The 22,296-nt window shown below is 42.9% G+C and overlaps 1 protein-coding gene across 1 annotated transcript; it reads left to right on the top strand.

The window, feature by feature from the left end:
- Positions 1-481: 481 nt before the first annotated feature.
- On the top strand, positions 482-9,763 carry EDN1 (endothelin 1). The gene is made up of 6 exons (XM_006182547.3): positions 482-673; positions 3,448-3,546; positions 5,144-5,312; positions 6,538-6,696; positions 6,851-6,964; positions 8,530-9,763. The coding sequence occupies exons 1-6, from the start codon at positions 589-591 to the stop codon at positions 8,630-8,632; spliced, it is 729 nt and encodes a 242-aa protein (XP_006182609.2). The 5' UTR covers positions 482-588; the 3' UTR covers positions 8,633-9,763.
- The last annotated feature ends 12,533 nt before the right edge of the window (positions 9,764-22,296 follow it).

The following is a 22,296-nucleotide window of genomic DNA, read 5'->3' on the forward strand; positions in this document are numbered from 1 at the left end:
AGCAAAGCTGAAAAATGCTAAAAACAGTACACTTTGCTACTGTGTAGTATCTGTATTTGGGGCCCAGGGTGTTTTATTTATAGCTATCTATTAATACATAGCAAGAGATACAGAAGGGAACACATAAGAAATAGCTTTATCAAATAGTTTCCAGTATTCAAGTGTAACAAGGAAGAACAGCAACAGAAAACTGTTCCACTGGGGGAAAAAGCCATCTCTTTACCTCCTCTCTCCCTTCCCTTTCCTCTCTGAGGAGGTCTGTGTCTGCAAAGAGCTTTCCCCCTGCTAGATCTTGGAGGGCTGGGCAGGTGGACTTGGAGGGAGGTGGGCTCTCCACTTCTACTCCTTTGTCCAGGAACTTCCTCCTCTCCCACCTCCCTCCCTAGCAAGGCTTTAAGTGAAGGAGCAGTGGGAGCATCAAGCTTGTAAAACTTGTTTGTTGGGGTTCTTTTTCCCTCCCGCTCTCGGTTCTTGGCAAAATATCTTGCTGGGCAGCTGCCTAGCAGTGCCATAGCTGCCTTCTCTGTGCTTGAAAGGGGCTCCCCCTTCCTCCTACAGGAAGAAAAGAGGCTGCGGCAAGAGCTGGAGATGGAGAGGTGCGCAGAGAGGCAGATCCCACCACTGCCTCCGGACACATGGAGAAAAATGGAAACACACACAGGCGCACACCCACGTGAGTGTGTATCTTGGAAACTCAAGATTTAAAGATGGGGGCAAGATGGTCCTTGGAACAATGGGACCTTTCCAGGTCTGAAAACCTGTGCATTTACTTGAAAAGAAGACCCTGGGTGAAGGGCGGGGGTGGATGGCTGCTGTCCACTTTTTGTATTTGTAATTTAAATATTTCATAGGATGACACAGGGGATGTGGGGGAGGAGGGCTGTGGGAAGGTGTGTGGGCAGTTGCATTCTGCTTCACTTCTCCTGATTTTTGGGCGTCACTGGCACTGGTCAGGGCAGCCTCACCAAGGCAGGGGTGGCATGGAGATGGGCTTCCCTGCTGGAGGAGCCAGACTGAGACAGACTGGACCTGGAAAGGCTCCCCTCGTATCCGGGGAGGAGCTGAGGACAAGCTGGTCCTGGCTGTGGCCAATGTTTGTTAAAGTCGCCAGGAGTTTAAAAAAAAAAGGTGTGGGATCCCTGCCAAGACACACTTCCCAGGCCACTTCTCCCAGGACAGCGGGGGGGGGGGGGGGTCTTGGATCCTGTGAATGTGACATCAAGTCTCCTCCACTCTCCTGTGTTCTGCTGGTGGGAAGAGGTCAGAACACACTGGCCAGAGCCGAGGCAGGCAGAGCTGGCTCCCTGCTTGGTGGCACCTAGTCCTAGGGGAGCTGCACCCTCCCCGGCCCCAGAGCTGGGCTGAGGTAAGCACCCGGAGGAGGAGACCCCTGGGGACTGAGTGGAGTGGGGGGGGGCAGGGCCCCTGCCTCTCCCCTATCTTCAGCTCTTGCTGCAGTGGCTTGTTCAGGGGGCAGATCTCATTATGGACTGGATACTGCTACTGTTACTATCTCCCCCGCTGTGACTTCCAGGGGAGGCCCAGGGGACCAAGTGTGCCCAGGTCCATGGCTTTGGTGTCAGGATAAAATCTGTCCTTTCCATTCTAGAGGTGGAGAGTAAGCAGACAGAAGCAGGAGGAAACGGTTCTGTTGGCGCCTCAGGAGTTTTCGAAATGAGTCCACATTCCAATCCCGGGGTGTATGGGGGTACTGGCGAAAAAAAAAAAGATGAAGAAATGGCAGAAGCATCTATTTGATGGTTTCCCTAGGAGCTAGACAAAGGCATATCTTTTTCCTATGCAGGCAAGATGCTCTAGTTTTATCCTGAGAGCTTTACTCAGCCACACTGAGAACTCTGATGGAGCACAGAACTTGTGGGTGCCTCAACTTTCTCATTTGAAAAATGAGGCTAATTGAAAAAGGCACATGTCTTACATTCATGTTTTGCTCTATACATTACAGCATGTTGTCTCCTCCGCAGTAAGTGCCCTGTGGGGACCTCAGGGGTATTTCATGGTTATACAGACAGGAAATTGCTTTGAAAACATAAACATATTATTAAAAGTGAGGTATTGTCTGATCCCTTATTCAGCTCGGGCATTTCCTCCTTCCCAAAACCACCCTGGTTGTGTAGTCACCTAAACTTGTACAAGAACACCCTTTTGACTTAAAAAGATTGAAGCCAAAAAAAAAAAAAAAAAAAAAAAAAGGCTCCCATAAAATGTCCCGATGTAGGAACCACATGTTATATTCTGAGGGGCATCTCGCCTTCTGTGTCAGGCGCCGTCCCTTCCTTTCCTAAGCTCCCGTCTCAGGTGGCTGAGTTTCCTTCTGTTATTTGGAAGCCAAGGCTGTTTATTACCTTTTGTCCTTCGAAAACATCAGCCCCGGTAGCTCTTCGTCGCCCCCTGGCGTTCCTCTCTCGCTATTTCTTAAAATTGGTGCTCCTGAAAGCGGGGCGATCCGGGATAGGGGAGAGGGTGAGCGCGCACACACAGCGTTTATGAGGGCTACTAATCAGCAATACTGAACGGATTAGGTATGTGCCTGAAAGAATTCTACTTTTTTAAAACTTCCTTTCCTTGCCAGTTGCTCTCTGATCTTTCCCACTGTGGAAGCAAAGAACTTAAGCAAAACAGACCTGGAGGAGGGGGCTAGAAGTAAGAGAAAAATGCATGGATCTGCCAAAATAGTTTGACCCCCGAGTCGGGGGAGGGGGGAGCGCAGAGGGAGAGCCTTCCCTGGTCTGATCAGCACTAAGAAATCGGAGAGACATAAAAGGCAAATGAAGAGAACAACAATTAAAAAAAATTCCCCACACACAACAATACCATCTATTTAAACTGTGGCTCATACTTTTCATACCAATGGTATGACTTTTCTGGAGTCCCTCTTCTGATTCTTGAACTCCGGGGCTGGCAGCTTGCAAAGGGGAAGCAGACTCCAGCGCTGCACGGGCAGGTTTACCAAAGGTCTCTAATGGGTATTTTCTTTTTCTTAGCCCTGCCCCTGAATTGTCAGACGGCGGGCGTCTGCCTCTGAAGTTAGCAGTGATTTCCTTTAGAGCCCAGCCTTATCTCCGGCTGCACGTTGCCTGTTGGTGACTAATAACACAATAACATTGTCTGGGGCTGGAATAAAGTTGGAGCTGTTTACCCCCACTCTATAGGGGTTCAATATAAAAAGCCTGCTGAGAGCTGTCCAGGTCAGACGCGCTTCTGCCTCGGCACTGGGAGCAGCGCCGCCAGGGTCCTCGGTCCCCGCGCTCCACGGCCGCGTGCGTCCTCCGACCGCTCCCACTGCCTCCTCTCCCGGCAGAAACCTCTTTTTTCTCCCGTTAAAGAGCATTCGGGCTGAAGGATCACTTTGAGATCTGAATGACCAGAAACGCTTGAAGGGAACTAAAGCTGCTTTTCTGCGTTTTGTTCCCCCCTCTTCGGGTTTAGTTCGCCGGGGGAAGGATTTTGATCCCTTTTTCAGAATGGATTATTTCCCCATGATTTTCGCTCTGCTGTTCGTGGCTTTCCATGGAGCTACAGAAACAGGTAGGCACGTTGACTTGTAATTCCTGAATGTTGATGTCTTCTTCGCCACCTTCATGCTTTCCTGCTTCTGTTTTTTCCCCCCTTCTTTTTCTGACTGCTGCTGGGATATCCAGTGGAGGGGAATTATTGCTCAAAGCTGCTTAAGTTTTCTAGTGGAAAAAAAAATCCCGTTGAAGACAAATGCTCCTATAGCATTAAAGTAATATTATTATCATTGCCTAGTGTATTTCCTTGGCTTTTAAACATATAACTCAATTAAAGACAAGATACAATTTAGCCAAATGTATTTTGCAATATATGTGTTCATACAGGTAGTAAGACATACAGGAATTTATGTCTTAATTTATATCTTATTCAAATACTCTTTAATAGTGTGTTAATGTGTAAAACATTTAAACATTTCAGCTTGAAGCCAAGGAATTTTATTCAAGTCATTCAAGCAATATATGAGCAGTAAAATCACCTGCAGGAGTCTGGTTGAAAACCCCCTCAGGCAGTGTCAGGGCGATGCAGATGTTTTCTTTAAAATTTGTCATCACTGACTTTAGGTATCTTTTGGCAGGTTTTTGGCACTCAAAACAGTGTGGGTTCCATTTCCAGTCTGATTCACCTGTCCTGAGAGGGGAGCTAGGGTAAATCCTGGCTGCTTAAGGATTTAGATAGTATGGGTGCATCTGCCTGCTTCCCTCTTTTAGGGTCAATGCATTTTTTTTGTTGTTTTTTCATGACCCTGACTAAAGGGAAAGGATGTCAAGGGAAGGAAAATCCTGGAATGTGTCTGATCATTTGAAATGGACAAAATTGGGCAGATAAGCTGCATGGCTAACTTGTCAGTAAGAGGAGGCAATGCTGCAGTGGGGAGCGGGGAGGAGGCAAATCCCACACACAGCATACTGCTCGGAGATTCAGAATTCATAACCTCCCAGGACCTTGACCAGGTCCCCTGCTGCTCAGCTTCTGTAGGTCTGTGGTTTCTGTGGAGCTGACTGCCTGGAATGAATACTGGAGAGCTGATTTCTCTTCTCTCTCTCCAATCACCTCCCCAAAGCTCTGGACCTCCACCTTATTTCAAGAGGTGTGTATCACCCGGGCTACTCCCTGCCTTCCACAGGGTGTGAACTGGTGGGTCCTGCCCTCAACGGAAGGTCATGGCTCTGAATCTTAAAAAAAAAAAAAAAAAGGCAGTATGATTTATTTAGTTTTAGATTTTTGGTCATCAGCCAATTTTAAGGCATTGTAGGTTGTGCTGTCCTACTAGGGTCCACGCAGAAGCCAATCCAAATTTCCAGCAGGCAGCATTTCCTTGAAGGCTGTTTCAAGGGGCTGGTAAGTCCCTTTTCAGGTGGTGGTTTCCCCTGCACTTGTATAATCTCTCTGAAAGAGATAAGCCAGTGGCGATAAAGGTGAAGTCATGTTAAGGAGGGCCAAAAAAACAAAACAAAACAAAACTTTTTCCCTCTGTGTTTCTTGCTGAAGGCAGCCAGTGTGCTTCATCGGCTTTTATCTGCTCTGCCAGATCTGGCGTCGATACCGTGACCTGTGTGCCTCTGGGCCTCCACAGAGACATCTCCCACTGACCTGCTCTTTCTCTCCCCAGCGGTCTTGGGCGCCGAGCTCAGCACAGGAGCGGAGGGCGGAGGGGAGAAGCCCTCTCCCAGCACTCCCTGGAGGCCCCGCCGGTCCAAGCGCTGCTCCTGCTCTTCCTTGATGGATAAAGAGTGTGTCTACTTCTGCCACCTGGACATCATCTGGGTCAACACTCCAGAGTGAGTCTCTAGAGGGCATCGTTACACTAGTCACTCCTCCCCTTTGGTGTTACCGGAGCTCACTCTTGTTACTTTTTGGCTTGGACTCTGTAGGTGTGGGGCCCGGGTTTTGGTGGTGGTGGGGGGAGGTAGTTCTTTTTGTGGAATCTGCCTGGTTTAGGAGATACATTGCTGAGATCTTATGTGGGTTGGTCCAACCTAAGCTTCTCATGGGAGAGACTCAAAAGGCAGAAGGGATTATAGTTATAGTCCCACCTGCCCATTTTACTTCTAGAAAAACTAAGACCCCAAATATGGAAGCCACTTGTGAGGAAAAAGTTTATGGCAGAGCTCAACCTAGATCCTGGGTGTCCGACTCGAAGCCCAGTCCTTAGATTTCCCTTCTGTCTCCAGAGTGAAGAAAGTAGTTCCCCCTCCGTTACCCTCTGAAGACTAGTTCACCCATCAGAGGGAGTTGAAAACAAAAACACATTGATTGTGCCTGCAGGGTCCCATTACCGTGAGGGACGGCCAAAATCCAAACAAAATCAAATCAAACCAAAACAAAATCCACAGCGAGCCTGATACTGAGTAAGGTGATACTTCCAAGGGGAGGACTTACTCCTTAGGTGAGAATCAAAAGAGACACATTGGCAATTACTGGACAGACTTCTGGCAAGGGACCCTTCTACAGTCATGTGATCTTACCAGATCACAGAAGACATGCAGCATGGGCAGGAACTGTGCACACGGCACGATGCCCCCTCCCGTCTCCTCCGGGGCCCCTTTCAGCATTACCATGTACAACTTGAATGGAAAATAGGTTTTCAAAACCTTGTGAGTCATAGTTTCGCGTGGAAGTGCCCCCCTCCTAAGAACTGTTAACAAAGTAGAAAGTTAGAAAGGGGAAGAAAATATGAAACAGATACCAAAGCAGAGATGTCATAATTTTGGACAAAAAACAAGGCTACTATATATCGAGAAGAAACTGAATGTTGTTGAGAGTTCACATAGAATTTTAATGACTTGGAAAAACTGATTTTCTCCTGGTTGGGTCTACACGCGCAGGGCCATTGACAGGCATGTGATCCTGTTACATTTCACTCTCCTAAGTTCCACTACCAGACATTGTGGCGTGAGCTCCTTCTGTCTTAATGGAATGAGATTGCCCCAAAGAATGCAATCTTTGGAGACTATTAGACTATTAATTATGCTAATCTCTTTTGTTCCTCTCTTTCAATAACAGGCACATTGTTCCATATGGACTTGGAAGCCCTTCTAGGTCCAAGCGATCCTTAAAGGATTTATTTCCCACAAAGGCGACACTCCACAGGAACAGATGCCAGTGTGCAAGCCAAAAAGACAAGAAATGCTGGAATTTTTGCCAAGCAGGAAAAGAACTCAGGTGAGTCAAAACAACTTTGTTTTCTATCAGTTTTATGGCCTCCTGACCTTCTCCCTCTTATGATGCTGCCTTGTTATTTGAAAGATTAACTGAGGCCTTGAGAGCAACTGGAGGTACCGTGGCTGAAATGTTTTCCCTCTGTGTATTTTAATAGGGACCAAGACACTATGGAGAAAGGCTGGAATAACCAAAAGAAAGGCAGAGACTGTTCCCAGCCTGGCGAGAAGTGTATTCAGCAGCAGCTAGTGGCAGGAAGGAAAATAAGAAGGTAAGAGGCTCCCAAGAACAGCTGGCCCCCATCCCCTGTGAATGGTCTCCGCTCCTAGTCACTCTTACCTCGATGGGGGAAAGGCTTAGGAGACAATGGCAAAGGAAAGGGGGATCTCTGCATTCCAAAGGATTCGCTCTCAAATGTTTTCCTGAAGGCCTTGAATGCAGACTGCTGCCCACTGTACATTTTGGGGATTTTTTAGCACACACACACTACTCATTCTAAAGGTAGATTTTCCAAACAAGATGTATCAAGAGACACCTTTGTTATTTGATCACATCTACTTTTTGCCTCTCTGAGTCAGTATATTTACTGCTTTCCCTAAGAAATAAAAATCACTTCAGGGAGATTTTTGTTTGTTTGTTTAATCAAAGTGTCATGTATAATCCAATTCTTCAAAAAGTAGTATTCAAATGGCCAAAGGGAAAATAAAGTTATTAGGTAGGGTTGGTGAGAGTTAGAACAGGTCATTTTTTCAGGTTTATTTATTAATTTTTTTAAACGGGGAAATGCATCTGGTCGACAGAGCCAGTGTCATTCCCAAAAGCTCTCTCGTTTTTCAGTCAGTCATGAGCTGGGGCAGAGAAGGGATCTGGGTTAGAAGTAACACCACAGGGTTGCTCTGAGCAGCTCTCGAGTGACAACCCTTCCAAATCCCGAACAGTTTGGAATTCACAGACAGGAGGGAGGAATCCTGCTTTCAGATCTGTCCCATAGTCTACATTTCCCTATCATGGTCAGTGGAAACTTCTCCTCAAAATCCATTGGCAAGGAGTTCCAGGATCCAAGTGTTCTGAGCATAGGCCTGGCAGCCAGGAATGACTTTTGAGCTGTTTACTACTGACGTGAGGACATCCTAGCGGCCTGTGACATCCCATGTGCCCTGAAAGTTTCCCTGTTTGTGAACTCAGGCCACTAATGCTCACTCCCCTAGATCTCAAGATTACGTAAAACAACGTTTCTGAGCTGACTTGGAAATTATTTATTTTTTCTCTTAGTTTCTATTATATCAACTATTAAATCAGTGCTACAGTTCTTCCCTCTTTCTTTGTCCTGCAAAAACAAATTTTTTTAAATTGCCATATGGGCCTACCTGTATGGGTCCTCTTTTTTAAATCTCTTTCCCGCTAAGTCACCTTCAATTCCTCATGTGATTAAGAAGACACTCGTGACTCTTTGAAACCTGTGCTGAATTGGTCTCTCCACACACTCCCACAGAGGTTGGGACAGTGGTTGGGGGAGGGCTAAAGGAGGGAAGAGAATATCTCTAGTTTACCTTAAAATTGTACTTTAAAATTGTATTTAATACCCAGTTCCCTTTAGATATGACCATATCCCTCTTCTCCCCCCAGCCTCCCCCCACCCCATTCTAGGCATAAAGGGTAGTTTATTTTCACTTGAGGTTAGCAGAGTACCATGCGGTTGTGGGTGGGGGTGAAAGTTCAGGATCCAGATTTAGATTTGTTTGTGCCAGTTTCTAATTTTAGATGTTTCTTTTGCCCAGGAATGATTTTTGCTCAAAAAAAAAAAATTTTTTTTTTTGTTTTCTCTTGTTTTAATAGGTTGGAGGCCATCAGCAACAGCATCAAAACATCCTTTCACATTGCCAAGCTGAAAGCCAAGCTCTACAGAGAGAAGAAAGTGACCCACAACCGAACACACTGATGGCAGGCTGTGGGGGCCTGTCTGAAGCCATCTCGTCCACAGCGAGCCCCAGGCCTGACTCTGCGCTCTCTCCGCATGGCTGGGATCAGAGCAAAAGCACCCTCCCTGCTTAGACCGGTTCTTGTTCCAGACTGTCACAGGACCAGTGCCCTCGGTCTAAACATTCCAAGAAAGGTTAAGGAGTCCCCCGTTCCATCTTCATTTGCCTCCATCAGTGGTAACTGCTTTCTCTCCTGCTCTGGGGTGACAGTGGGCCGCTCCAAGAAGGCAGAGACACAGTGACCTGCAGATTAGGCTGGCCTCCTCCAGCGGGAGGAGAGGAGATTCCACGTGCGGGCGGAGTTCCGGAAGAGGGTCCGAAGGGAGTGTTTGTGTCTCACTCAGGCGCCTGGCACATTTCAGGGAGAAACTCCAAAGTCCACACAAAGATTGTCTAAGGAGTGCACAGACTGAACACACTCGAAGGACAAACTCTCGAGTGAAAAAAAAAAAGACTTTTTTTTTTAAATTCATAAAATGCAAACCGAAAGAAACTGTTACTACTGTAAATCAGGATGCGTTGCATAAATATGAGTCTACCTCACCTATATTGCACTCTGGCTGAAGTATTTCCCCACCTTTAATTATTGTCTCCCCAAACTCTTCCTTCTCCCACTGCTCCCTCCTCTAAAATCTTCATACTAAATCCTAACCTCGTGGAAGTCTGTCTAATGTGTCAATAGTAGATATAATATTTTCATGGTAATCTACTAGTTCTGTTTCGTGAGAAAAAAAATCATTGAATCAGGAGATTCCCTTACTTTGATTTTTGGAAACACTGTGGTATAGGGTTGGATATGGAAGACATTGAAGGGTGGAACATTGGTTATGCTTTAAAGCAGTAAAATTATTTTCCTTTATGCAACTGGCTAATGGAAGAGGTGGATTAAATTTTGATGTACTTATTTTTTTATAGATATTTATATTCGAACAATTTATTCCTTATATTTACCATGTGAAATATATGTTTGGGCAGGCCATATTGGTCTATGTATTTTTTTAGAAATGTATTTCTGAATGAAATTGAGAAAATGCTTTGTTTTGCCTGTCAAGGTAATGCCTTTAGAAAATAAATATTTTTTCCCTACTGTATGTACTGATTTCGAATCATTTTGGAAAATCCTGAGAAGTGGGCCAAAGTGGTAAGAATGAAGGGGAAGGGTTAAAGATGATTTCTTGGAGAGGTAATCTTTAGGAGGAAAACAGCGTGTGCTAATTAAAACAAGAATTTGATTTATATCTTAACAGTCACCTTTAGATTGCATTAAGCTAAAAACAAAACAAAATAAACAGCTTTTACACCTCTGTCTTTCCCTGCATGGCTGCCGTCTGTTTCTCCTTTACCTGAAAACTCTCCAGGGACTTTATCCATTAAACTTTGCTTGGGCCATTAGACAGGATCCAACAGTTTTAAGCTGATGGTGTGCTGAGAGGTGCTTTCTCCATAGTAATAAACTGGAGGAAGCGACGGCCAGGTAACCTCCCCAAAGGTACCTAATTATACACAGTTCCACACCAGACGTCCTTTAGGAAAATGACAGAGCAAGTAAGGGCTCCCAATGGCTTTTTATTTGCACAGATTAAGAAGTTTGCTTATTGAAGAACAGTGAGTACTTCTGCTTCCTCTTCATGGTAGCCCAGGACTGGACACCTGCCTGTGGAGGTGGAGATGCCAAATGCTGATTCCAGGCGTCCCACATCAAGGCACCACCCTCCTCCCAACTTTGCCCTAGGCTGACCCGCCAGCCCACTGGGGAGAATAGCACTGCAAACGGTAGTTACCAGCAGGAGCCCATAAGAGCTTGATCAGCTTTCGAGAATCTTCACCGTCCTTCTCTGTCTGAAAGAATGTCTGGCATTCCACAAATATTAACTCTTGGGGATGCTGGTGTCCAAACAGTGACACCGCTGAAGGATGTTAAATAACAGTCTTCAGGTGTGCATACATACTGTCCTGGGCAGGGTTTCTATCTTTGCTGGCATTGTTTTTCATCTCTCACTCTTGTGTTTTTAAGAGACAGTCCAGTGTCTTGGAAGAATTGCTTATAAAACTCACTTTCTCCCGCAAACTGTTTCTCGGTGTGTGGTTCTGGAGTTCTCCAGGGGACTGTGAAGTCTTGCCCACATTGACAAAGGACTTGGCCTGAACTTAGCCGCTGTTTAAACTTGCACAACCGTTCGATCCCCTGGCATTGTAAATTTCCTCATCTGTTAAATGAGGAAGGGGAGGAATTTCTCTTAACAGCTCCAAGAGTGAGTCTGAGGTGGCACGAAGAGGTTGAGGGGACAGGAAAGAGGGAAGATTAGCCCTCGGAGGACACGGATCTAATATATTTAAGAGGGAGATGGGAGGAGAAGCCATTGAGCAAAAGTAAAACACGGTAAGCAACGGAGATAAGATTTTCTTTTTCTTTCTTTCTTTTTTAAAAATTTCATTGTTCAGACTTTGAAATCCTCTCCCCCCATGCTTCCTTGTCAGTAACCAGCAAGACAAGCAAAACGCGCGAAGCAGCTCTCCTGGGCGTGAGAGTCAGTAGTAAATTAAGTTGGAAGGTTCCTACGAAGTAAATATTTTTCAAGCACGTAGAGAAAAGACTGAGTAAGTCTTAAGGCCAATGCTAACTTGAGGGGTTAACTGGTGGCACAGCCAGTCGTGCTTCCTCCTGCTTTTCCAGTAGAAGTGTGGTTTCTGGAAGCCCACTTAGGACAGATTTCTCTCTTCATACTAACAGCCAGGCAGAGCTTTGATCTCAGGGCTCCAAGGACCAGAGGATTCTGGGTGGGGAGAGGTGATCTTGGGTGAAAGGAGTGGGGTCCACTAAAGTGTTTCATTTTGACTCCAGGGACTGGCCTCTTTTGTGATGGAAACCACTGGCTGTAATCCTACCTGAGCTTCCCCCAAATACTCAAGTTCTCACAACTCTGGGTATTGCACAATGCAGGAGTTCCTTCAGGAAAGAAAGAGCAATCTTCAGTCTTCCCAGGTGAAAAAGCCAAGGCCCAGAGAGGGGAGTGATCTGCCCAAGGTCACGCAGCGAGCTGTAGCATCTCTGTAGCCTGAACCCTTGAGCAGGGCTGTTTCTCTCAAGAGGTACCTGGAGGTCCATGGAGACAGACACTCAAGCAAATCTTAATAGAGGGTTCTGGGCGGTAAAGCAAAATCACTCTTCATAAAAGCTTTGCCTTCCCACCTCACAGATGATGGCTACCACATCCATCCTTTCTATTACTCTCTCAGGAAGATCGATGTGTCTGCAAGCCTTGGTCGTGAACATTTCAGTTGTATGATATTTGTCTACTACATTATCTCCATGGTACCAAGGCACAGCTGGCAGAAAAATTACCATAATTTACCATGCCTGCCTCCAAATCTGGTTTCATGGAGGGCTTCACTGATAACCACTGCAAATAGATCCAACACACAGGAAGAAATTACAGTGATGAAAGTGATGGCAGCGGCAATAGCATCTCCTCAATCCTTGGGCAATGATCAGAGAAAGATCTAGGGCTGGTGCCATTGGACAGTGAAAAGAGAAGGGTCTTGGCCTTGGGGGTCACTGACTGATGGATGTGATGTGTCCCAAGTGTGACAGGCAGCATGGCCCCAAAAGGCAGCATGTCGGGAATCTGACGTGCAGTTTTACTGGTTCAGTCTCCTGTGTTTCTGCATCTCATTTTTCTCTTTCAGATTCTGAGTCATCCCAGGCTCCCACCCTAAACTGCTGTGGGGGCATCTAGGGGTGAAATCTGCAACAGCCATCACTGGCATGGCACAGGCTCCGACCAACTGGGATAGCCAGAGCCGTGGAGTGGTTCTTGGTGGCCCCTAGCTAGGCCAGATGTCACACCTCCAGATGTTGGACTGTGGGAAGATCCGGCAATCCAGGGAGGGTATGGGCAGCTGGGATGGAATTTCCAGACTTCTTGCTGCTATGACTATTTACAGACCATTATGATAGTATTTCAATCTTGGAAAAACAAATATACTGGTACCTGCCCCTGTGCATGTCAGACTTGGAAGCATCAAAATTCTTGCTAAATTACTTTCTTTACAGCTTCACTGAGTGGGACCACACTGTCTGCATGCCTTCCAAAGTTTCGTCCCATATTTTTCTGTCCTTGTCCCTTTGTGTTCCTGCTGCATCGGCATCCCCCTGTGTGGTCTTCTCACGCTTCATGTTCCTCTCACTCATGCGCTGATCTCCTTTGGTAGAAGTAGAAATGCTCTAGGGTATTCTTTGTGTCCTTGGAGGTTTTTAGCAGGACAATTTTATGGTTGCCAAAACTAGGATTGCCTGAGACCAAGACTTGCTAGGGTCTTAGATCTGCTCTAGGATTTTCAAAAAGGAGCTGCTTGTAAAGTTGGGTCTTGCCCTCTTAGGTTAACTTTGGAAACTGAAAGGGTGGCCAGATAATTTATCATTACAACTGGGACACTTTTGATAGCGCTTGGTGATGCTTTTAGCAATTACCACGGACTGTCATTGGCAAACAGGACAAGCCTTGAAGAAGGTCAGACTTTCAGAACCACCTTGATATCTTAGAGATGACGTGGACTTTGGCCCTGTTTAAGCAGACTCAATGTCTTTATCTCTGTATCTGCCGACCAGGCGAGGGCAGAGAACTTTCACCTTCTCTAGTGCCTCCAGCTTTGAGCATGGAATTTCAGGCATAATGTATCAATGACTTAATAAATGTACAGATAAGTTACAGGGTTCAGTAAGAGAGGGGTGAAGGTGATAATGAGATGAGACTTCAGAAGATTCACAAGACCCACTCATGGGGATCTCTCTGGAGAGTTTGCATAGCCAAAGTATGCCTTTATTTACAGGCTCCATTTTAGTGGTAATTGTCACAACTGGGTGAGTTTCTATTTCTTTCTATTCCAGTTCACCCTGCATATCACCATCATCATAATAATCTTCCCCATGTGCTTCAACCACAATTTCCATGTATGCAGAGTTGGAAAGAACTTAAAAATAATGTATGTTATCTCCCCATCTCAAAAAATCTCCCATTGCCATTCTTTGCTTATAGAATAAAAAATGCTATCTACTGAGGCAGGGAGGAAAGAGAAGGACCAGATTTAGAAGAAAGGTTAGAAGGTGGTATTGTAATTTTTGAGCTTTAAATTTTTTATTATGGGTATCTTCCAAACATATTCAACATTTGTGAGAATAATATAATAAACGCAATATGCCCATCATACAGTTTTCACAGGTGTCAAGGTATGATTGATCATGTTTCACCTCTACTGACACTCTGCTTTCCCTTCCTGGATTACTTTGAAGCAACCCCAGGTATCACTGTCATCTCATCTGTAAGTATTTCAATATGGACATAGTGAATTTGATATGCTTTGTTCAACCAAATAAAATGTGAAATAGTCAATTGGCTATGTGGGTCTGGGGCTTAGAGGGAATGAACAACCAAGGTTCCTAGACCTCAGGGGACTCATCATCACAAAGGAGACAAACATGTGTAATAGCTAACATTTATGTAGTGCTTACTGCATGCCAGACATTCCTTTGAGAGGTTTGCTCACATCAACTCATTTCCTCCTTACTATCACCCTGTGAGGTAGGTACTTTTCTTTGCCCTATTTTATAGATGAGGGAACTCAGGGAGAGATTAAGTAGTAACTTGTTCAAGGTCAGGCAGCTAATTAAGAGGCAGAGCCTGGTATGACCCAGATAAACTGGTGCACTATGCTTTGTGACTAAGAAGAAACAGTGGTAAAGGCTACACTATGGGATGAACAAGTTCTAGGATGGTGTAAAAGTGACAGGGACCCATTCTGCCTGGGGGTGGAAACAGAAAGTGTGATGGTTTCAGTGAAGGTTTCTTGGGAAGAGTCTCTGAGGAATAGGCTTTGAGCCCCTAACTAAGCAAGATACCACTCAAAAGATTTATAATTCCATCAAAAGTATAGAAGAGTCTCAAGAAAATTCTTTACCTACAGAGGACTTGATAAAAAGAACATAGCCTAAAGTGCTTATATGATTGATTTACAAGAAAGGTAAGCAGGTATCTATCTCATCAAGAGAAGATTTGTCCCACTAAAATTCAGGAAGGATAATTCCATGATACTGAAAATCTTGAAGCATCACAACCATACCTGGATATTATATCTAATTGATAAAAATAAATGAATATTAACTTTACGGTGAAAAAAATTCTTCAGATGTAACTGTGATGATCCTGACACAATAAACCATGAACATAGTATACCAAGCATATAGTTAGAATATATATGGATATATCAAGAATAACAAGAGATTCTATAGGTCTAGAGAATGTCTTAAACACCTGGAAGTTAATAGAACTCCATTGGTAAGTGATGGGAATCCCAACTGAAAAATCAGTGGCCAGAAGATGCCAGGTGCAAAATAAGGAAGTGAAATTGTGACCAACTTAATATTCTTTAAAAACCTCTGAAATTATGACCAATAGCACTATACTTCATTGTCTAATATTCAGCAAAGCAGCCACTAAGACTCAGAAGTAAGGACAGTGATGGCACTGACAATTCTCTAGGAATTTCTCATATTGCACACAATTTCTCAGATACTTATAACATTTCACCCATGTGCATTTTATCTAGGGATAACTAAGCATTTTTTCTGATGTGCTAATTAATCAATAAGAACATATCAAATAGATCTAATTATTTCCAGTACCATTCCTTTTACAAAGATGAAAACAAACCTTGGTGGGTTTCCAGGGGCCCTCTGGAAATGCACATACATATATATGATATCTTGTACCACATACAAATCAGAGGCCAAATCATAATGATCCAGAAATCTAATGAATAGCAATTCATTAACTCAATTTACTATTAGTTCAAGGTTTACATTTCCTAAAGGTCTTGCAAATTATCTTCAGGCCAACATACTGTAAAACATAATTACTACTGAAATAAAATTTTTCAGAGTAATGATTTAAATGGGTTAACCACTAATTTACACTTTTCATAGTCTTAAACATTTACCAGAAGTTACGCTAGCTTATTCAATCAGTAAATCTCTATAAGTTTAGGAAGAACATATACAAGTAGAATAAAAATCTATGATTATTTAACACTGATAAATCAGAGAAAACATAGCTGTTTTTATTAAACCAAAATTATTAAACTAGTACTATTTGCCAAAAATTTACCTAAATAATGTTAATTTATATTCTTAAATTATTTCTGAGTTAGTTTCTATAAGAATACCTCTTTTTTTCCACAGTGAAAGTATTAGAGATTCAATTTTCTTATTTTCTAGGAATTTAAGGAATAGTCAAGTTATAGAAGTGCTCATTTATCTCTAGGCCAATCAGACTAGAGCTCCTTTAATTTAAAGATTTTCTAATCTAGTTTATTAATATCACCAGGTGATAGGAAAATATTACACACTCACAAGGCAAAAAACTTTCTAATTTACAGACATATAAACATACAGACACACACAGAGGGAAAGACTGTAGTTTTTGATTCTAAAATTTCAGCCATGGGTCAAGCATAAACCCAGAATAAAAAACTCACCAGTCCAGATATTCACCTCCATGTTCACACAAAACTCTTAGATGATTTGAACTAAAATTAGGCAAAGAGAAGAGACTAAAAAGCCAAACTCTCTGATACCTTTCACTCAACAGAAGCAAGATTGCTATAAACCAGCAACTGTTTATAGAGACCATCAAATGGTTAGACCACGAAACCAAAAGGAGATGGCATCAGAAATCAAATGAGTGCTCCAAAAAAAATCAAAATCAAACCTTTACTGTGCTACCTCTGGACAAGGGTCCCCGAGTCACCAGTCAGGAGCACAAAGGGCCCTGGTTAGCTCATTGCTGGGTGGAACGGGAATCCGAAGGTGAGATTCAATTTTATCCAAGTCATTGCATCAAACTGAGAGAGCCTTTGTGTACCAGGAGAATGTGGGAAGAAAAGGGAGCCAGGTCAGCACAAACGCATGAAGGAGATTAGCCCAAATGTAGTTAAATGGCTAAGAGCATGGTCATTGGGTTCAGATATACCAGGATTAAAATCATGGATCCACCATTTATATAACCTTTGGAAAGCTATTTTACTCTCCCGAGTTTCCATCTATTCTGTATGTAACATGGAGATCATAAGATCTGCCACACAGTGTGACTGTAAAGATTAACGTTCCACATAAAGGAAAATTCCAGAGACCAGACCTCAATACATGAAATAAAACCTTTGCAGTGTATCTTTAACTTACTTTTCCTGTTTTATCTTCAACCTCCACCACTACCTTCTATTTTAGGTACTATTTTAGGGCAACTTTTCTCAAAATTTTGTGTGCAATAGAATTACTTGTAAAGTTTGCCAAAATGAAGATTTTTAGGTCACAAACCCCAGAAATTATAATCTGGTACATGGTAGGACGCAGAAAACTTTGCTTTAGCTACATCTGGGTGGTTCCAATGTCAATGAGCTTTAGATGATAACTGAAAACAATACTAGCCATTAGCCATTCTGTACCCTGGCTGTGAAATTTGTCTCCACCCTAGGTTTTCATATGCTGCTTTCTCAGTACAGAATGCTCTTTCTTCACAGTTCTGCTAGTGAAATTTTATTTATTCTTCAAGTCTCCTTTCAAATGTTTTCTTTTGCAAGAGGTCTTATTGGACTCCTCAAGGCAAAAGGGCTTTGTCGTCTCTCCTCTGGTATTTGATTACAAGTCTAATTCTCCACTCAGTAGTGAGCTCTTAGAGGGGAGGGACTGGGTCTTATTTATCTCTGTCCTCAACATCTAGAGAAGGCACGCTTTAAATGTCTGGTAATTGAAATGACAATCCCAACCCTCTAGTTCAAGAATGATTGGACTCTCTCTGTCCTTGGCTTTAAACTCATCTATAATCCTGCACTGAGAGTCTTCCAAAGCCAGAAGATAGTAAGATCTGTCAAGGCAAAGACTGAAAAAAATATTTGCAATACATATAGTGGATGAAAGACTGAGTATCTCTGGGGTGCTAGTCTCTAAGAAATGATGCTAACGCATGACAGTGAAAAATCAGAAAAACGGTGCCTGCTAACTCAGCTTTCCACATACAACTCATTTCATTACTGGCAAAATAGACATTTGTTCTACTACTGCCAAAGTCAATAGTGCTCTTGAGTAGAAATAAAAACCTTCCTAGCATCAACCTAGCTTTGCTATTTTTGTGCTATGGGTATGTTACTAGGGCAATGACAGGCTGCTACTATCTCTGAGTCCAGCCACTTGACAAGCACCCAGAGTCAGCAGTAACAGGCAGCTGACATTGTGAAACCAAATACCACATGATGAGGTCCTCTTTCTAGGGAACGATGCTTTGTAGTTATATGCGTGTCACTGACCTTCAGCTACGAGTGTGAATAAACATTGCTCTCTAGCTTTGGGCAACACAATAAGCCATGAAATGGAAGATGATTCCAAGTAAGTTTAAAAGATAAATTTAGTAACATGTGAACATAAAGAGCTTTATAACCTCATGCATAGGAAAGCAGTTTCAATGTCAGCAGTGGAGAGAGTCCCTCCCTCTGAGGGGTGGTCGTGACTAGCAGAGAGCCTGAGGGACTTCTGATGTTCTACTTGGTCTGGGTGCTGAAATCACAGGTGCCTTAATTTTGGGGGAATTCTTTGGGCCATACATTATGACATGTGCTCTTTTCCGCATGTCTTATATTTCAAGAAAGCTTACCTCCCTCTCCCCAAAAGCAGTTTTATTTTCCTTTTATTCAATAATAAATGCTCAACAAATATATACAGAATCGTAGTTTTGAGTGGTGCCAGAATTATAGCCTGCTTCAAGGGGTGTATATGTTGTGGTTCCATCCAGGCATCTGATGTGCAATTGCACTTGGTGCAACTCATTTCATTGCACTACGACTTAGCTTTCGTCTTCAGAGTAAAGGCCTCCTTAGCATTTTTTTTTTTTAATAAGGTCCTCATCCTGCCTGCATACAAAAGGCTCTTCCAGCACCATTGCGGTGTCTTAGATTAGTTTCCTTGTACGTGTTGCTTGGCTTTGTCTGGTCTTGACGCCATCCTGAAGATGGTAAAATGAGCCAGGTGATTTCATCTCTTGTGGCACACCTTGAGGACATTGCTTGGGCATGAGCCAGTTTACTGCTCACAGCCCGAGACATTTTTTCCCACGAGCTAGCTCACCTCCCTCTCTCTCACAAAGAAACTTTCTGCATGGGAAAGGACACATCAGAAAATATGAAGCCTTGTAACTAGTGGGAAACATGCTTGACATTAGAGATGCTGTATCCACCCCCACCCACTCGACACTGACACATCAACTCTAATTTCTTACTAATGCTTGGGTTTCGCTCTAAGCTCTCTTTGCCCATGACATCAACACACATATCCGGGAAAAGAAAGGGCATCAGGAAGGACTGGCTGGTGTGTAAGCGGTTCTTTGTTGCTGCTGACTGCCTTGAGTAGCTTGCAGAATGTGACTCCTGGACCTCACTGACTGAAGTGGGCTCCCTAGGAGCATGTTTCCCTTTATCTGTGACCTGAAACCAGGGGTAAGGATGAGCATCACTTGGCAACGTGTGTTTGTCGGCTGACACTTGACTTCGAGACCAAACCAGCATTTACTTTCTTTTAGTCAATTCCACTGGTCCTTCCATTTGGTCAATTCCATGACTGTCTGAGGAACTTAGCATCTTTACTAAGCTAGACACAGTTGCAGCACCAAAAAGGTTTGTGCCGATGTGCACAGGAAGTAGATGCAAAGAGTCATCCTTGTTGTCAGGTTGCAACAGTGTGGCAGCCAATTGGTTTCAGGAGGTGTGTGTTTTGCTGTCTTCCAGTAAATGTCTTCGGGGACTTTGTGGTTTGACAATTCAGTTTTTTAATGGTGATTTTGATGATCAGAAATTATTGATTTTTATGAAGTCGCACTTAACAATTTCTTCTTTTTATGGTTAGTGCTTTTTATGCCCTGTTCAAGAAATCTTTGCCTTTCCAAAGGTTGTGATAGTCTCATAAAATTTCCCCTAGAAGTTTTATAGTTTTAGTTTTTATGTTTAGGTCTAAGATCCATATCAAATTGAATTCTGTGCACGATATGAAATAGGGGGATTTTTTTCTCCCTTATTTTCAGGTGTTCAAGCAGGATTATTCAAAGACTTTGATTTCTGTTAGAATGACTTGGTACTTTGCTGAAAATCAATTGGTACATATGTATATGCCTATTCCTTGGTTTTCTCTTCTGGTTTAATGATCTGTTTCTGGACTCTCTTCAGTTCCACAGATTAGGATTTCAATTTTTGTAGCTTTAGAGTAAGTAAGTCTTAAAATTGGTTAGTATCAGTCCTCTCACTTTTTTCTTCTTTATCAAGATTGTTTTGATTATTTGAAATCTTCAGGGTTTTTATGTTTATCTTAGAATCAGCTTATCACTTTCTTTTAAAATGGCAGCTGGGTTTTTGATTGTAATTGGGTTGACTTATCACCTCATGGAGAATAAGCATCTTAACATGTTGAGTCTTCAAACTTATAAAAATGGTATGTCTTTCCATTTATATGGCTTAGTTTCTCTTCACACTGTTTTGTAGTTTTCAAAGCGTAGAGATCTTGCACATCTTTCAATATGTTTATTCCTAGTTACTAACTTTTTTGGTGGTGGTTGTAAGTGATGTTTTAAAAATTTTATTTGCCAATTTTTCATTGCTAGGATATGGTATATAATGTATACTGATTTTGGAACCTGAAGTTTTGCTAAATTCACTTATTAGTTTTAATAATATTTGTGCTGATTCCATAGAGTTTTCCATGCACATAATTTTCTTTGAATAATAACAGTTTGATTTATTTCTCTAGAAGCTTTATGCTTTTTATTGTATTAATTTGTCTTATAGAACTGCCACATCTTCTAGAATATTACTAAATAGAAGTGTTAAGAGTGGATATTCTTGCCTTACTCCCAGTCTCAGAGGGAAAGCATCCAATGTTATTAGGTTGAACAATAGCTTATAAATAGATTGAGAAAGTTTTCTTCTATTTCTAGTTTGCTGATAGTTTTTATCTAAATGAGTGTTTTATTTTGCCAAGTGCATTTTCTGCAGCTACTGAGATAATTTTTTTCTTTATTCTCCTAATATGGCAAATTACCATGATTCATTTTCACATGTTAAACCAATCTTGCATTTCTGGATAAATCCTACTTGGTTATGACTTATTTGTTAACTATGACTTGTGTGCTGCTGGATTTTATTTGCTAATATTTCATTAAGGATTTTATATATTTTTTATATCCATATGACTAGAATATAATTTTAAAGTCTTTTTTTAAATACCAATATGTATTAAGATCTGGTTATACTATTTTTTCTTTTGCCCATATCTGAATTTTGTTTAAAATTTTTGATTGTTTTCTTGATTTTTCATACATTTCTTTTTTCATCATTTGAAATATTATTTTAATTTCATTTGTACTTATTCAGTTTTGTGAGTTTTTTAAAAAAATTTTTATATAATTTTTAAAGGTTACACTCCACTCACGTTATTACAAAATATTGGCTATAGACATACATTTCTTAATTTTAGATTAATGCCCAACACTGTGCATTAAAAAGAACAATAGAGACGAAAAATCACTTATTTTCACCTGGGAAAAGGCATGTCTCATCTTCCGTCACACTTAGTATAGAGGTTTGGTCCGTAACAATTGTGGGTGAGGTGGGCTGAAATCCGTTGTTGTCTGTACACCACATGTTTAAAGTTTCCCCAGCAGTGCACTTATACAGCCTCGTATTTAGTATAAGCATTGGAGTCCCAGAAGGTGTCCCTCAGGTGCCCTGTTCTGCCATCAGACCTCAGGAGTCCCCGTGCCTGGGCACAACAGCGGGAGGGGGTTTTAGAATTCCTCCCCTCCCCCTGGTGATGGTGATAGACTATACCCTTCCTGGTACTTGGTATAAAGCCAGGAGAGGGGTTTCTCTGAGTTCTCCTGATCACCTTTATTTCCTCACAGGCCTTCTGTGCCTCTGGCTTTCTCAGCTATCCTGTCTCTCCCACACAGGCAGACAAAGGTGCCTCACACTTAACTCAGCATCTAGTCTGGAGGACCAGAGACTCCAGGATGGATTCTCTTGCTTTGCCGGCTCTGCCCTGAGCCTCAGGCAGGTGCCAAGTACCTGCGTTGCAGGAAGGTCCCTTTCTGTGCTCTGTTCCCCTGATACTCAATGTGAGTTCTGGAGTGTAGGCAGATTTCTTCACTCTGCTGTTTCTCTGTCACACAGGCACATGGCGTTCTCTAGCGTTCCTCAGAATCCCCATCCCTTTCCCAGTTGCCGGCCCTCGCTCCCTGCAGCTTGGTGTAAGGCCCGGGGGGGTTGGGGGGGGGCGGGGCAGTTTCTTGACTCTTCTGCTCTCCCTTCAGGTTTTGGCAGTCGGTATGCTCTGTCAGTTTCCATTCGCCATTGGCTCAAATCCTTGACGGCAGGATCAAGATGTTTCATTCATCTGGGCTTGGCATCTGAATACCAGTGGGACCTTGGAGATCCTCTTAGGCTTTGAAACTCCGCTGTCTCTCTGCTTTACAGTCTGGCTGTTGGGTTTTTATATCACACTTTCCCCTCTGGCCCTGCCTGGCTTTTTGCACTTTGT

Source organism: Camelus ferus, chromosome 20 (genome assembly GCF_009834535.1).
Source record: "Camelus ferus isolate YT-003-E chromosome 20, BCGSAC_Cfer_1.0, whole genome shotgun sequence".
Taxonomy (NCBI): domain Eukaryota; kingdom Metazoa; phylum Chordata; class Mammalia; order Artiodactyla; family Camelidae; genus Camelus; species Camelus ferus.